General features: G+C 42.3%; 1 protein-coding gene across 1 annotated transcript in view; it reads right to left on the reverse strand.

The window, feature by feature from the left end:
- VPS13D (vacuolar protein sorting 13 homolog D) overlaps positions 1-17,311 on the reverse strand; it is a 3,321,573-nt gene that overhangs the window by 2,195,907 nt on the left and 1,108,355 nt on the right. Inside the window, exon 21 of the mRNA XM_044060428.1 lies at positions 6,547-7,578. Coding sequence (XP_043916363.1) covers positions 6,547-7,578 — 1,032 coding nt within the window. The remainder of the gene's footprint in view (positions 1-6,546; positions 7,579-17,311) is intronic.

Raw genomic sequence — 17,311 nt, forward strand, 5'->3', positions numbered from 1 at the left:
CACAGAGGAGACCGGGTGGCCAAGCATGAACCAGAGCATCTCTGGGGCTCTCCCCTGGTGGGGGTAGTATATCAAAAAACTCGCTGCACTTTGTGTTTGACAGAGAAGCAAAAAGATTGCAGCAAGTTAGACCCCATTTGAGGAAGATCTGTTTCGCAACTGATGGTTTGAGAGACCACTCGTACAGTGTGAAGATCACACGACTCAGTTTGTCCGCCAGAATGTTGGACCGACCCGGAATGTGCATTGCTACCAGAAAGCGGTTGGTGGATATCGCCCACTCCCAAACTCTCATAGCCTCCCGACAAAGGGGATAAGATCTGGTTCCTCCCTGTTTATGTACCAGACTACTGCCATGTTGTCTGTTTGAACCGCAATAGTCCCTAGAGGAAGAAGGTCGTGGAGAGCTCGCAGCGCCAGAAGCACCGCCCTCATCTCTAGGACACTGATATTCAAAGCGGTCTCTAAGGGGGTCCACATGCCTTGGACTGTTCTGCCCGAACAATGCCCCCCCACCCGAGGCGAGAAGCATCCGTGGTCAACGTGGCTTGGGGCGGGGGCATTACGAAGGGTTTCCCTTCTCGCAGCTCCCTTGAGTAAAGCCACCAGAGGAGGGAGTCCCTGCAAGCCCTGCTTAGTGGAATAGGGGTGCTCAATGGATGTAGTAACAGGGGCCATTGGACTTGGAGGGTCCATTGTAGAATCCTCATTCGTAGACGTGCGTGTAGACAAAGACTGATTGCCGCAGCCATAGACCCTAGTGCTCTCAGGACTAACTCTGCCGAAGGAGCCGGGTTCTGAAGGAGGGCTAATACCTGATAAGACTAACTGTTCACCCTGTCCAGAGTTAGTAGGGCCTGAGAGCTGCGAATGTCCAATTTGGCCCCTATAAATTCCAGAACCTGCACAGAATGAAGAAAGGACTTTTGAAGGTTTACCGAGATGCCCAAGCTCTGGGCAAGAGTTAGAGCATAATCCCTGGCAACACACAGTTGATGCCTGTTGGAGGCGGTGAGGAGCCAGTCGTTCAGGTATGGAAAGACCTGAATGCCCTGGCGTCTCAAGTGGGCTGCAACCACTGCCATAACTCTGGTGAACACCCTGGGGGCAGAGGTGAGGCCGAACGGAAGAACCCTGAATTGATAATGACTGGCTCCCAGCCGGAAGCGGAGAAACCTCCTGGATCGTCTGTCCATCAAAATGTGGTAGTACGCATCCTTGAGGTCTATGGAGCACATCCAGTCATTCTCCCGAAGGAGGGGGAGAATTGATTGAAGAGTGACCATCCGGAATTTCTCTTTGGGAATGAACAGGTTCAGGGAAGAGAGATCTAGAATTGGTCTTAAGTCCCCCGTCTTTTTTGGCACCAAAAAGAACCTGGAGTAATAGCCCAATCCAAACTGGTCTGGGGGGGCGCACTGGATGGCTCTTTTTTCTAGCAGCTTCGAAATTTCTGAAGCTGCCACCTCCCTTTGATCGGGTGGGACATCGGGGAGGCGCTTCATGGGAGGGGGAAGATTTAGGAAGGGGATGAAATAACCTCTGGATATGATTCGGAGCACCCATCGATCTGACGTGATGGACTCCCAATTTAGTGAGTGCTCTGACAAACGACCCCCCGACTGCCTCCAGAGAGGGACAGTCAGGTAAGCCCTCAGGGCTGTTGCGCGGGTCTATCCGAGAACGGTTCTCTAGACCCGAAATTACGCAGCCCCCCCTCTGCCTCTGGGCGGGCGTCCACCTTGTCCTTCTCTGCCTCTGAAGGACGAGGGGTCCGAGAGAAGCGGACTCCGACGGCAGACAGCATCTTCCCGTCCTTCTCCCTTTGGACCAGCGTCTCGCGTACAGTCTTGCCAAAGAGCGAAGAACCGTCAAAGGGAGCATTCGCAAAGGACGCCTTAAAGGGTTCCGTGAAATCGCAAAGGCGGAGCCAGGCGTGACGCCACAAGACGACCCCAGCTCCGCTAGCTCTAGCAGCTCCCTCCGTAGCATGGGAGAGAAGCCGCATAGAAGTGTTCGAGATAGACTTCAGAGTGGCCATACGAGTCGAGAAAGTCTTCTTATCCTCGACAGTCATGGACTCCGCGGGAGCTGCAGCGTATTCCTTTATTAGGTCTCGCTGTAGCCTGATAATGTGTGCCATGTAGTTCAGCGCCCTTACAGAGAAGGTGGCTGAAGCAATCATCTGCTTCCCAATGCGGTCCAACGCCCGAGATTCCTTATCCGGAGGGTGGACCGAGGAACTCTTCTGCCCAGCCGCCACCAACATGGCATCCACAGGTGACCCCTTAGACCAGGCCTGCCTATCAGGGGGAGGGCTAAGAATTTTGTCTGGCCATCTTGGAACTGGCTCCACGGTGTCGGGCTCCTTCCACGCCCTGGTAGTAATTAAGTCTACCAGGGGGTCAGCTGGAGGGGCCACCCAGGAGGTAGACGGGCCTGCCTCAAACGCCTCCAGAAACATGGACTCGTCCGAGGAAGGTTTTTGGGCAGACCACCCCCCTCTAATTCGCAACATTTCCATGATGTCTCTAAAGGAGACATCCTCAGGGGGTGACCTTGGGGAACCTTCCCCTTCATCCAAATCCGTGTCTGTCGTGAGGGACTCAGGGGAATCCAGGTGCCTCCTTTTACACTTCCGTTTGCGAGGAACCTCCTCGGTGGGACTATCCGAGGAGGGCTCACCTACGGGGTCCGGTTCCTCTAAGGGAACTAACTGGAGGGTTTGAGCAGGCTGTTCCCAGTGGTCGGATGACGGAGGATAGACCCAAATGCAAAGGGGGAGCGGGAGGATCCGACGCCGGGACCGGGGATCTGGAAGACCTCAACAGAACCCTCTCCACTACCTCAAAAGCCAAAGGCGAGCCACTTTCGCCAGGCTCCGAAAGCAGTCTCCTCGGCTCTGAAGCAAGGATCGGTGTTGGAGCCGAAGAGGTCAGATCCGAGAGGGAAGTGTGCTCCGACCTGAAGGGTGGCGAAGACACACCAACCCCAACGGATCCGACGCTCGGCTCTCGGCCCCGAGAGCTAGGATCTGACACGCTTAAGGGTACAGTCGGCGTCAAAGCTGTCGGAGCTATCGGCACCGACAAATCCCCGGCTCAGAAAGGGTCTGGATCCGATGACTCCAAAACCCGAAAACGGGTTGGAGAAGGAGTGATGGGAGCAAAAAGGGGGACTGCACTCCCCCCTGGGGGGGGGGGGAGGCAGGAGCACCCTCATCTGCATCTGAGTCTGCAGAAATCGACGTATCATCCGATCCATGTCCGAGTCGGTCAGGCTTCTCGTAGACCTAGAAGATGTCGTCGAGGCGGGCCGGGAGGGCCGCCTCAACGACCTCGAGGGAGACCGGTACTCCTTCTCCGGCTCTGGCAAGAAACAAGGCGAACGGAGCCGAGTGGGAGAAGATCCGGAGGCCCTCGTGGAGGGACTAGAGGCTTTAGGTGGCGGGGCTGAGGGATGAGTCTCAGCCCGCCTTTTATGACTCTTGTGCTGCTCCTTTTCTTTATGTCTCTTCTCCCTAGAAGAGGCAGATGATTCCCCTGAACCCTGCACAGCAGAGGGAGGTTGAGTCCCAGGCAGAGTGGGGGGACCTAAAGGTATAGGGGCTGCGGTAGCAGCCTGTGCCTTAGAGGGAGAGGAAGAAGAAGTGTCCTGCGTTAACAAGCCCGCCAGGATCAACTTGTTCTTCCTATCCCTGATGGCCCGGGGGTTAAACGCTGCACATATCTGGCAGCTAGTGGAAAGGTGGGCCACCCCCAGACACAACACGCACTGAGTGTGGCCATCAGCCGGGGAAAGCTTATGGCCACACTCAGTGCATTTAGAAAAGACGGCTTTGGGCCCTTCAGCCATCACAGTAACACAACCAGACACTATAGGGGAGGGACAGAACACAACGACCAAAAAACTAAAAATTACCACAAAAAATTAAAACTAAGACTATAACTCGACGAAGGGGCTAAATCACTCACACACTGACAAAAAATAATAAACTTTTGTCTAACTTTGAACAAGATATATAGAAATGATCTCACCCAAGCCTAAGGAGCTCTTCACTAGTAGCTTCTTTCAGCCGCGGCAAACTCGATCTGAGGAAAGGCAGCATGCAGCATGGGGATTATGGGTAAAGGGGAGGAGCTAGGAGCTCGGATCTTTTAGCTAGTAAAGCTGCCGGCTCGGATCCGATACCCACAGGTTGCAGAGCAAATGAAGTAACTACTTCTGATGAAAGAGTTTCAGCAGTGAGGGATTAAATTTATCAAAAGGACTTTCTGACCACTCTCTATCAGAATCATTGTAATATCTGACGACATATGTAATGTGGGTGAAGTTACTAAAACCACGGCAGGGGCAGACATGCTTTGTGGGTACTCAAAAAACAGTGTGCACCACTGTTCGCTGAGGCCTGTGAAGAAGAACCCGAACTCTGAATCCCACTGTCTACCACACAAAGTGCCAGAACAGGTGGAGACTTCAACACAGGAAGCTATAAAACCCAGTGCCAAACCAGGAAAATAAACATTTACCAGGAGTGATACCTGCAGTCATTTACAAGACAGATGGGGACTCTAAACCATCTCACTTTTTTTCTGCTAGTTCTTTAATCAAGATTTTCTTTTTACAGCCCAACTTTTGCTTTTCTAGAATATAGCACTAAGGAAGAGAACTCAACAGAGGGAGTGCAATAAGGCTTCTAGCTTCTTCTGGTTCAAGTAGAACTTAAGGTTTCTGGCCCACCCTTCTAATGTCTGTTTTTAAACTGTCAAAACGTGTTCACGGGAGATATCTCGTGTTCCTCACCCAAGCAAGAGCACACTAAGTGGAAACCTTTAGGTGGAATCTACCTTCCAAACGTACAATTGCAGGAACACTTCTAAGGAAATCATAGAACTGAGAAAATTAGAAAATTGCAAAGAAGTATTTTCTCAAACACAAATCCAACAACAGACATAAAATCTGTAACATGAACAACACTGCTAAGACCTGTAGCTATTGCAAACTGGATACTTACTGTTCTCTGGAAGTTGTCTTGAAGGGACCTGACAGATAATACAGAATGTTGAGCACCTCTCTTAGCAAGACTGTACTCAACAGCACAAGTTACTCTTTTCAAGAAATACATCAGACCAACACTGGAGGCAAGAAGAAGCTACAGTCATGGGGATACCTGTAAAAACTCTGAAAATTAGTACCACAGAATGGATGCCCACCTTCAGCTATTTTTCATGGATAAGGAATCAACTGCAGTGTTGATCCATACAATTAATATACTCTTGCTCTCTCTGCTTCAAGTAACAGTTTTAAGTCACTCTTACTTAACAAAGTTAAAGAATAAAAGAGGGGAAACATGGACTGCCAACTAGATTTGGTAAGCAAGGGAAGAACTGTGAATCCAATGAAAAGTTGTTGCAAAGTAACTGACAACTGAGGGTGGCTGGGCTAACAGATACAAAACACAAGACTGGCAGAAAGTCATACTCAGCACTGCATAGGGCAGTTTCACAGAAGAAACTGTATTATTGCTCAGTTCCAACAGAAGATCATAACATAATTGCTACATGCGCAGTAATGCTAAAGATAACATATCTTCGAAGCAGGGATATTTGTAATATCTTAATTCTGCAGGCATTAGTTAGTTGTAATGCTACAGATACAATGCAGTAAAGGGAAAACAAGCTAGGCTTAAAAATGTTGTCATTTAAGTTAATATTAAATACATCTCCAAAATGCCAAAAAAGATCATGAGACCATCTACAGCAATGGTTACTTTTCTGCATATACATATTTATAGAATAGTTTACCAATCAACACACAGTTACTTCAAAAACCTAAGGGTTTACTCTGACAGAGTGACTGTCTTGATCTTTTTGTTACTGTAGACTATTGTAAATTCTGGTAGGTTAATACTGGTGTTCTTAAAAAATAAATAAATAAAATGTCAAAGTGAAATAAAGAGAAGTGACCTGCGACCCCCCCACCCCCACCCCATGTACAACCACTTTTCATGGTCATGCTTTGTTTGTATGGTAATGGTGCAATAATGTTTCTTACCTTCACTAATTAAGCACTACTGGTAGCGTTGTCGCCTCACAGTAAGACGCTGTCCGGTTCGATTCTCAGCTAGAGCGTCTTCTGCGTGGAGACATGCATGAATGGGCGTACCTTCGTTGAAGGTTGTGCGTCAGGGCTGGTAACTTGGCACGTAAAAATCAACTACCAATTATTAGCGGACCGGAGTTCCACTGTGGCGACCCCTAACCGAGAAAAGCCGAAAGATACAACAACAGCAGCAACAACTAATTAAGCACTACTGTATGCTTTCAGTTATAGTTAATAAAAGGAAAGAAAAAGGTCAGTTGTACTTTTATACTACAGGTAATGCTAGCACGCCCACTAATGCTGGCATTTGATATGCTTCACTGAGGAGTCTTTCACAAAATTCTTAACAGTGGCTACAGAGCTTGTTGAAGTTTAGAAACTAACAAAAATACCATGTATATTAATAAAACAATAAAAGACAAATCTGCAATAACAAATCTGTACCTTAAGATCTAGCCTGGTGTTCACATGTTCTGACACATCAAGTTCAGGCAAGATATTTATCTGGGACTTTGCTGCCTGCTGCATAGTCATGGTCTGAGTCTTTAAGGCATGGTTGCTGGCAGTGGACCCAATCCCAAAGAAATCCAAAATCACAACCCAAGTCTGGAGACTGATTAAAATATCCAGGCAGTTAAAATCCACATCCACACTGCGGTTAATTCTTTTATAGCGTGAAGAAAATTCAGGATGCGTTTTATCCACCAAGAATACATTTATGTGGACCAAAGAATCATCAAATGCACTTTTTTCACCCAGTGGCCTTGAGCTATTTGATGTTGGTGACGGTGGTGGAGTTGAAGGATACTCAGTGTCTCCATCATCTTTCTTAACCCTGCGTGTTGAACATCCAGGTCTTTGGTATAACTGAAAGACATTGTGAGCCTCTTCAAAATGGGAAGGGAGAGAACGTGGCATCTCAGGGAATTCTATATCTGAAACTGAAGGACATGACTGAGAAAGGTATTCCTTCTGGGTGAAGCTGGATGGCTTTGGTGCTCCTCTAGAAACCATTAGGTTCTTATATTTGGAATCTGAGTTCTCCAGCAGATCCTCCATCAGCAAAGATTTTAAAGTGACTTGAATATACAGAGTCTGTGGATGGTCTTTGTTGAATTCTACTTCAAAGTCCTGAAACTTTAAGCTTACAAGGTCCTGGGCTCCATGAGTAAGATCCCCACTTAACTGCACCCGCAGCTCAGGGATGCAGAAATTGGCTCTGATCTGTGTGAAGGCTTTGACTTCCTGAACAGAAGCACTCTTCAGTGGGGCACCAGGAAAACTGTCAAGGGTGAAGAGACCACTCTCCTTCACTTCACTTAAAGGTTCAGTTGGTTTGGAAAGTTTCGAGTCAGAAGAAACATTGGTGGGTGCTGAGTCAGAGGTTGGCTGAAAGTCTGTATTCACATCATCACTGTAGGTAAGGTTGTCCAATGTTTGCAAGACTTGCTCATATACATGTTTTGCAAAAACAACCTGGAAGGTAAAAAGACATTGTAGAGATATTTTTTAACATGGCTTTTAAAAAAATAAAAAGAACATAACATTATTTCCCAATAATTACTGTTTTCATGATAAAATTATAGCTCTTGCTCAGCTGATAAAAAGGAAAAATCCAATGTACTGATAGTCTTATTACAAATAAAAAGAGGGTAATAAATCTAGTTAAAAGAGCATGACAATGGAAAAAATAATGTGCCTTTTCTCATTCTTGCATGGGGGAATGACTGGATTAAGGCCCTTAGCTGATCTAGTAACACATTTTAAAAGAAAGCATGTACATGAAAAAATACTGAATACGTTTTTTTTTCTAAAATAAATGTATGCATAGTAACAATTCTGTATCTGGTCCTCATGTCTCCATGGAGACAATCTGATAAAGAGAAATTGGCTAGAAGAAAAAAGAGAGAAATTGGCTCTGAGATAATTTTCTCTGAAAGTATTCAGGTGTTTTCCCAGCTGAGAAACCTATAAAGATAAGACAAAACCAAACAGCACTTAGCAGCATAGGCTGCACTGTGTGTCTTACCATGGATAACCTTTCTTTTAGGTTAACTCAAGTCTATCAGTTTGGGACATTTGTTCCTATTAGGAGGGTAAAGCTTCAATATTTGAAGATATACATACTATGTTTTTAGTAGTAAGTTAACAGCTTTTAGGGAGGTACTGGGGGTGCGTTTGTTTTCTTGCTTGAGGGCTTTTAATAAAACAAAACGTTCTGTAAGATATGACACAGGCTCAAAAGGATGTGACAAGAAACAACTGTATAAAACTTCAACCTTCCAAACAGTGTATGCATGTAACATAAAAGCTGGAGCTAGACATAAAAAAGCTGTTACACATAAAAGGTGGGGGTAATAACTTTTTAATACAATGGCGTTTCTGTAATGTCTTTAAATGTCAATGGTCTCACATATACATACAAAAAGAAACAGCAGTGAACTATCTTAAACATTGTAGATTGCAAATAGCTATGCTACAGGAGACACACTTGTAAAGAAATGAAGATGTGAATTTGATAATGAAAGGTTTCAGGATGGTTATTCAGCAGAATACCTGGGACAAGGGAAAAAAGGAGCTCCAATAGTGAAATAAGAGGATAAAAACGTTAATGACAGATTTGTAGTACTAAGGGGCTACTGGCAAGAGAGGAGGATTACACTGGCATGTTTTTATATTTCAACCAAAAATTGCTATAATGGAGCTTAAGAAATTTATAGGAGAAATAATCAGCTTTCAGCAAGGAATATTACTTATAGGTTGGGACTGGAATTTGATTTGCAGCAGGAAAGATGTGTCTGGGGGGCACAAAAGGGAAAGTATAACATAGGAGGGTAGACTTTTGAAAAGATTTTTGAAAATATTTGGCATGGAAGATGTGAATTCAGTACCAGGAGTTCAAATGGAATTTACATATTCCCCAAGATACAAAAACTGGGCAAGGCTAGAGAGAATTTAAATTTCACAGGAACATGTGCATTTAACTGAAGGTCTTGATAAGTACCCAATAACTATTTCAGATCATGCACCAATAATAATAACTAAAATAAGAACACAGAGAAATAAAATACAAATGAGACACTTACACTTTCCAACCCATTTGTTGAAAAGAGATGGATTTAAGGAATGGGCAGTGGAAATTATTCAGGAGCTATTAAAGAAGATAGAAATTTCTTCTGAAAATATAGCTAGGAAGTAAGATAAAATTAAAGTGGAGTTTAAAAAAGGGTGGAAATAAAAGAAATGGCGATATGTTTAAGAAGTAATAAGAAATGTTAAAAAGTATTGCAGAAGAGAGGGGATCTCACAGAACAAGAACAGGAGCAACTGCAAAGTGCTAAACAGATAATAGGGATCACCTTGATAATATGTATGAATTTAGAAAGATTTCTGTTAAGCAACTGTTTTTGGATAACAACTCTAGAGCTCATGTAAGAGCCGCCCTCTCCAAAGTAAAAAACACAGCATCAATGGGACCAGATGGTGTCCCGGGCTGTGTCCTACATGAACTCCAAGAAGAGCTAAACCCATAAAACTACTGTTCAATCTCAGCCTTACCACAGGATATGTACCCAAAGAGTGGCGTACAGCAACAGTGGTCCCTCTCCACAAAGGTGGTGCCTCAACGGATCCTGGAAACTATCGCCCTATAAGCCTGACTAGCTTGGTCTGCAAAGCTATGGAAAGGATCATCATGGACCTCATAAAAAAAGATATTGGGGACCTACAGACACTGGATCCTACCCAGTTCGGCTTTGTTAAGGGCAGATCCTGCCTCTTAAACCTGGTCGATTTCTTTGAAACAGTTACCAAGGCCATTGACGAGGGGAAGGTGGTCCACACAGCCTACCTGGACCTCGCAAAGCCTTCGATACAATACCCCATTCTGGCATTATAGATAAGCTCACCAGCTTAAATATAAACCCATATATCACTAGATGGGTTAACTCACATGGTTAGAATTGCTGGAGCCATGTCAGACTCCAACCCAGTTACAAGTGGCGTCCCACAAGGCTCAGTCCTGGGACCTCTCCTGTTAGATATATATTTCTCGGAGGTACAGGCAAACATGGAAGGACTGTGGCTGACCAAGTTCGCAGATGACTGCAAACTGGGCGCTATAATCGACTCTCCAGCCGACACAAGCATCCTCCAAAAGGGCCTCATAGAAACAGACAACTGGTGCCAGAGCCATGGCCTCAAGCTAAACGCCAAAAAGTGTATAGTCATCCCCTTTGCCAAAAACAAAGTGCCCACAAATTACCACATAGGTGGTAATCCATTACGTACTCCATTACGTACAGAAGAAGTAATTAGGGACCTGGGGACCCAAGTTGATAATCTCTCATTTGACAACCACGTGGCCAAAGTGGTTAAAAAAACATTTTATATAGCCCACCTAATCATGAAGGGATTCACATCTAGATCAGGGGAGGTCATCGTGCCTCTTTACTCATCCCTCATCAGGCCCATAATTGAGTACAATGCCCCTTTTGGGATGTACCTTACCAGACACCCACCCCAAAAGTACCTCATCAAGAGGATCAAAGGGCTCAAACAGATGCCATATGCTGCCCGGTTAAAGAAACTCCAGCTCTACTCAGTGGCATACCGCCTGCTCAGAGGCGATCTGTGCCTGACGTATAAAGCCATGTCCAACCCGGAATTAATGGACATGCTGCACCTCAGAAAATCCAAATTCCATCGAGCTACGCGCTCGAGAGACTTGAACCTCAGCACTGAAATAAATAGGACATGCTGGAGGGACAGATTCATAACCCAGAGGCTCCCTTCACTCTGGAATAAAATCCCAGTCCAGGTTAGGCAGAGTCCCTCATTGACTCTCTTCAAGAGGAATCTTGATGAGTGGATGGGGGATCGTAGGTTTACCCCGGGTATCACTTCTGTGTCACTGTTAGACAGAGGCACAGTATACTAACCTCGAAAAAGGGCATAGCAAAATTAATTTTAAAATGGGTGGCGAAAGCCACACACACACTCTGGCTAGGCTTATAAATGCCCTAGGGCAGATAGCCTAGTATGAACCTATGAACAAAAACTTTTAGCACAATGACTCAGGCAACAGAAAGTAGAAAGGGCTGTTGCCAAGCTTAGAGAGCCTTTAACAAGGAAGGTAACAAGAGCTCCTGTAGAGATATTAGAAATATTTTGGAAATTCCATGAAAGTCTGTATAAGTGAAATATGAAAATCAAGAAAAGGTACAAATGAAAATGTTAATGAAGAATTAAATATGCCAAGGCTAGAGGTCGATGAGGCTCAATTATGAACAGTAAACTGGGATTATGTCAATATGGTCTGTTTTCATTTATATAAATGTATGACTGCCTATATCCTAAGAGATAATTTAATAAAGATTTGTTTTTTTTTCTCTCTCAACCAGCAAAGCTCTGCTGCTGGAGCTGATCTGTCTATAGCAAATAATGAGGAAATGACTAAACTACGACCTCAGAGGCATTTGTATAAGAAAACACCATAATTAGCTCTTAAAGAGAAACTGGCAAGCAGTTCAGTTGAAATAAATGAAGTTTGACTCATTGAAGCAAATATTTTTCCAAGAAAATGCATTATGAGAAACATTTAGTACTTCAGTAAAAAAACAAAAACATAACAGTACATAATTTGGGTTATTAATTTAATGGTAGCCAGTGCAGACTTACAAGATGGTTGTACACTAATCAACAACTTAACTTCAGCTCTCCAAAGGTAAAAAAAAACTAAAAGGCAAGAGCTAGGAACTAAGTCACTTTTAGTAAATTCTGTTACTGACTAGTAAGTACATTGCCTGGATGCCAGCAAAGAGAAAAAAAAAACTAAGAGCCTGAAAGAAAATCAACTAGAAAAGGTGAAGAGAAAACTACTAGGAAGAATCCTTCAACTGTTCAGCAAAAAGCTATTCAGGGTCCAACTTTGGTGCAAGACATGGCTTCCAGTAATGTAGAGGGAAAAAAAGTCACATTCCAGAGATGATTAAAATCAACATACAACTGAAGGAACGTATCAACTCAAATAAAAATTAACAAAAGGATGAAAAAAATGGAAGAAGCCTTTAACAGTCAAGTAACCTGATAAAACTGTAAAATTCAGAGGCTGATATGAAGAAAAGGCTCGCTGAGTATAAGATTACTCAAGAAAAGATGTTTTAAACAATGGTAGAATTAGAGGACAAAGCACATAAGGAAAACCTGAGATTTTCAGCTGTAGCAGAGAAACTGGAAGGGATAAACTATATTAATTTTATGAATGTACAAATAAGCAACTGAACTGAACTGGTATTCTACAGCAGGATTTTTTTAATTGAAAGGCCATGAGAGGAGAACCAAGATTCCATAGATTAGTACTAGGCTAACAACCCTTGTGGGCCATTTTAAGCCTAGCCAATTATCCCATGTGAGAATCAAACCCTGTACCTTGTGCCTATGTTAAAATTGAGATCTGCCAAGTTGTAATTCACAACTTTGGTCAGTAGATGGTGGTACTAGATAGGTTTTAACATAAACACATTGCATTTATATATGAATTTTACATATTTATTATTTAATGTATTTTTTTATAGATGTATGTATTTATTATGTAGTATTCACATGTTCAAATGTTTATGTTTTGTGTTTTTTTCAGTTATTTTTAACTAACAATGATTTTAAACTGATTTTATGGTTTCTTAATCAATCAAAGTTCATTTGATTGGCTTTTGGGTTTTTAAACTTTGTATATAATCATGGATTTAACTGTTGGTAGCTCATCTGATGAAGTTATAAGACGAAAACGTGGTGAAAACAGTTAAAGCGTTTGTGTGGATTTATCTTTTTTGTCAGTGTGCCTTGGTGTCAACAATACAATTTTCTTGACTGATATCCAGCTTGCCTTACCAGTGCCTTCCTTTTGGGTTTATTGGTCTGTAAGGTAAACACCTTAACCATTACACCAACCTCCCTCCTAGGGGACGGCAAAACTTCAAAGGCTTCACACTACAGATGACATTGGCAACATAAATTAATACAGTACAAATGTAACACTTTGGCACTTACACAATGACCTCAATAAACAGAATTCCTTTCACATAGAATGAACTTCAGTAGGTTTTCTGCTAAATACCCGAACACTTATTTTTAATTAAATTTGGACAAGTATATAAAAACAGATAAACATCCTACACACTTGCAAACTACACAGGCAGGCAAAACTGACCGAACTGTACGAGTGTACATGGCGATTTTCCATTTTAAACCAGTTGTGTGTTCCAAGGCAACTTCACAGCTGGGGTAAGTGACAGATGCACTTTACAGGTGACCAAAAATGGCTGCTCACATCATCAGATGCTGTAAGGTTTGCCCAGATGGTGCAGAACCAGTATTTATCAGCTTCAGTACAGAAGGAAAGGAACAGATTATGGATGGCTTGATTATGTTTTTTTGGGAAGCACTGCACATCTGCAGCAACCTCTGGGTGAGCAAAAAAGATGCTTCACATCAGCTGCTACACATTGTTTGGTGGATGGAGCACCCCAGATATGGGGTACATGAAGGAATACAGAATACAGGCAGACACCGTCATTTCTATAAATGCACAGCACCACAAATTATGGCTGCATGACCCATCATTGGCTTTCCACTTCAATGGTGAACAAATAGGTATCTATGCAATTAGCACGAGTCCCAAGATCCAGAGTCTGTCAGGAAGGTATGAAAAACAAAAGATAATCAAATATGCACTTACAGGAGACAGTTTAGGAGGGCATGAAGTCAACCACTGTGCTACTGCACAGTCACGAAGCATACATTGAGCAGGTAATATAACAAGCTAGGAAACAGGTCATACTATACTTATCTGTTCTGGTATTTGACTTTACTCATTAATCTTGGCAGAGTTTTTAAAATCTTAGCACATCTTTTTATTTTTTGCATCCATGACAGGTGGCTGTAAGCTATGACAGGTGGCTGTAAGCTGCTCCAGGTGCCTGTCCACAATCTCTGCGTCTCTAAAGAAAGTTTTTTTCCTCAAGTAAAAAACACAGAGCTCAATGTATTCCAGTGCACATTCAGCCTGCTGCCAAGAATTATTTATTTTTTTAAATAGCCTACTTCTAAGCACACTTTTATGCACATGAAATCATGAGCCGAATCCAGCAGATGCCTTGAGTTTTAGTAAAGTTGCAATCCTTCTAGCAAGAGTTAATCCCGACAGAACTGTGGCAGAAGTGCAAAATATTACAAGTTGGAGGCAGTAGAGTGTTTTTTAAATGATTATCCACTATACACCAGGCAGAAAAGAAACAAATTTACTCTAGCAATCAGGAAACATTGAGAGACAGGTGTGAAATTGAAACTACCCAAGGTACACTTACTGGGTTACACAACACAGAAATTATATTTTACAGAAATATGTGCATTTAATTAAGAGCTTTGACATGTATCCAAAAACTATTTCAGATCCTGCTCCAATCATAACAGATAAAAAAGCAGGATGAAGAAGTAAAAATGAGACATTAGCGCTTCCACACCTACCTGTTAAAAAGACAGGAATTTAAGGAATGGGTAGTGGAAATTATTTGGGAGTAATTAGGGATGACAGAAAGTACTCCAGAAGTTATAGCTAGTGAGTGGGATAAAATGAAAGAAGTTTAAAAATAGGATAGAAATAAAAGAAAAAGAGGTATGGCTATGAACTAGCAATAATTATTCAGACAGGCTGGCAAAGGTTAAAGTATTGTAGAATAAGGGGAATCTCACAGAATAATAACAGGCGCAACTGCAGAGTGCTAAAGTGAAAGTAAGAGAGTGCCTGTACAATACGCATGAGTTTAGAAAGACTGCTGTTAAGCAACTGCTTTTTTGTAAAAACTGCAGAGCATAAAAACTTTTAGCACAATGACTTAGGCAACAGAAATTAGAAAGGGATGTTACCAAATTTAGGGGAGCCTTCAACAAGAAAAATAACCAGAGATCCTGTAGAGGTACTAGAACTATTTCAGACATGTTATGAAAATTTGTATTAAAATAGAAAAATGGGGAAATCAAGAAAAAGCTCAAACGGAAATATCAATGGAAGACTTAAATATGCAAGGTTAGAAGGTAGATGAGGCTCAATAAGTAACAGTTAAGATTAAGATAGGAGAAAATGAGTTAAAATGGTGATGTATAACCAATCTGTAGGAGTGTCTCTAGGGATAGATGGTTTTCCAGTTTAAGTCTGGAAGCTAGGAAGGAAGAACATGAAAAATCTGGAAGGTTTTATTTAACAGTATTTTAAAAGGAGGGGAAGCACCAATATCCTGGGAAAAAGCTGTGGTGGCTGTTATACATAAAGACTGCAAAGACAAATAAAGTTAATTAGGAGGCTATATGACGGATCAGGGGCAAAAATCAAAGTGGGAGGGCTCCTCTCTGATAAGCTGTGTCTAAACAGAGGAACCAGGCAGAGGTGCCCTCTTTCCCCTTTTGTATTTACACTATATTTAGAACCACTGGCAAAGAAAATAAAGGACTCAGAAATTTATTATATAATTTGTAGGTAATTAAGAAGAGTTGGCTTTATTTCCAGACAATATTACTTTGTATCTGATAAAACCAAAAAAAGATATCTCAGTGTTGTGGAACATTCTGAGAAGGCTCTAAGCTTTTTTCGGGATATAAAATTAATGAAGATAAAACAAAGGCTGCATAGCTGTAAACCATATATCCACAGAAATTGCTTCAGTAATACCCATATATTCATGGGGACAAGATAAAATGAAGTATTTAAGAGTCTGGGTTATAAAGAATTCTGTTTTGGTAACTAAGGATATGAAGGAAGAGACTAAACAAAAGATAATTCAAAAACTGATGAACTAGAAACTCTTGTCTATGGATACAGACAGCAAGAAAGAAGTAAAATGTTTTTTAGTCTCTCTAGTTTTATACACAGGTCAAACATATTTTTATCAATCAGAGGAGAAGCTATGGTTAGTAATTAATAACGTACTAAAGGAATTTATCCACTGCGGTGGTGGTGCTGCGGTAGCGTTGTTGCCTCACAGTTAGACATTGCCTGTTCGATTCTCAGCTAGAGCGTCTTCTGTGTGGCGACATGCGTGAACAGGCGTTCCTTCGTTGAAGGTTGTGTGTTAGGCCCGGCAAGCCAGCAAGTAAAACTCTACTGCCAATCATTAGCGGACCGGAGTTCTGCTGTGGCGACCCCTAACCGGGAAAAGCCGAAAGACACAAACTAAAGGAATTTATCTGGAAGGGGAAGAAGGAAAGGGTCAAGTATGATAAGCTGATTAGGATTGCTTGAAATTAAGCATATTTTACAGCTCCACAGTCAAGGCTCTTACGCATAACACAAGCAGGAAGTTGCAATTCAAAGTGGAAAGAGAATGATAATGAAAGTGGAGGGACATCCAAGAAATAACGACAGTGAGATTTTCAATGCAGATCCTTAAGGAGAATAACAACAGCCATACAGGATATTACATTCATAAATTAGCAGAAAGTATTCTACAAACTAAGCCAACACAGGAATGGAGAAAGGAGATTTTGCCAATAGAGATGAGTGCAATTAGAGGTACAGAGAATAAGCAAGAGGGTCTGGAATTTAAGGAGGAAACTGGCAAAGGAACCAAGGTACTGGGAACAAATAATTAAAGACGGAAAGGTAACAGAATGGGAAGAGGCCAACAAGACATTTTGACTGCAGGCTAGAAATATACCACCTTTTCAAATGCTCAAAGTGGGACATTTACTGTAGAAATGTCAGATTAGCAGGACAAAACATATCCATGACCAGTACAAATGATAGAACTTCACCTTTCTGCCAAAATAAAAGCTTATTCGTGTAGCATTTGAGTTGCTTATGCTATTTTATATAACATTTAGGTGTTTCAGAGAAAAAATAACTGTCTTATGAACTATGAAAGAAAACTTAGGAAATATTTTCGTACAATAATCTCAGGACATCTGCCATTTTTTCAGTTTTTTCGCAGGACACAACTGCCCAAAGAGGGACTGTCCCCTCACAAAGTGGGACAGGTGGTAACCCTAGCTAGAAACTGCCTTCCCTATCAGGCATTGACATCAGAGTACAAGCAAAGAGAAAGTGACAGGGGAATCCTAAGTGAAAGACCCACACTGGTAGAGTTTTTACTTGAATCTAGGAAAGAAGCTGTTGTTAAAAAGGGGTTACTAGTAGGGTGTATAAAATGTTGCACAATAA

Source organism: Protopterus annectens, chromosome 2.part0 (assembly GCF_019279795.1).
Source record: "Protopterus annectens isolate FY-2018-M chromosome 2.part0, PAN1.0, whole genome shotgun sequence".
NCBI classification, from domain to species: domain Eukaryota; kingdom Metazoa; phylum Chordata; order Ceratodontiformes; family Protopteridae; genus Protopterus; species Protopterus annectens.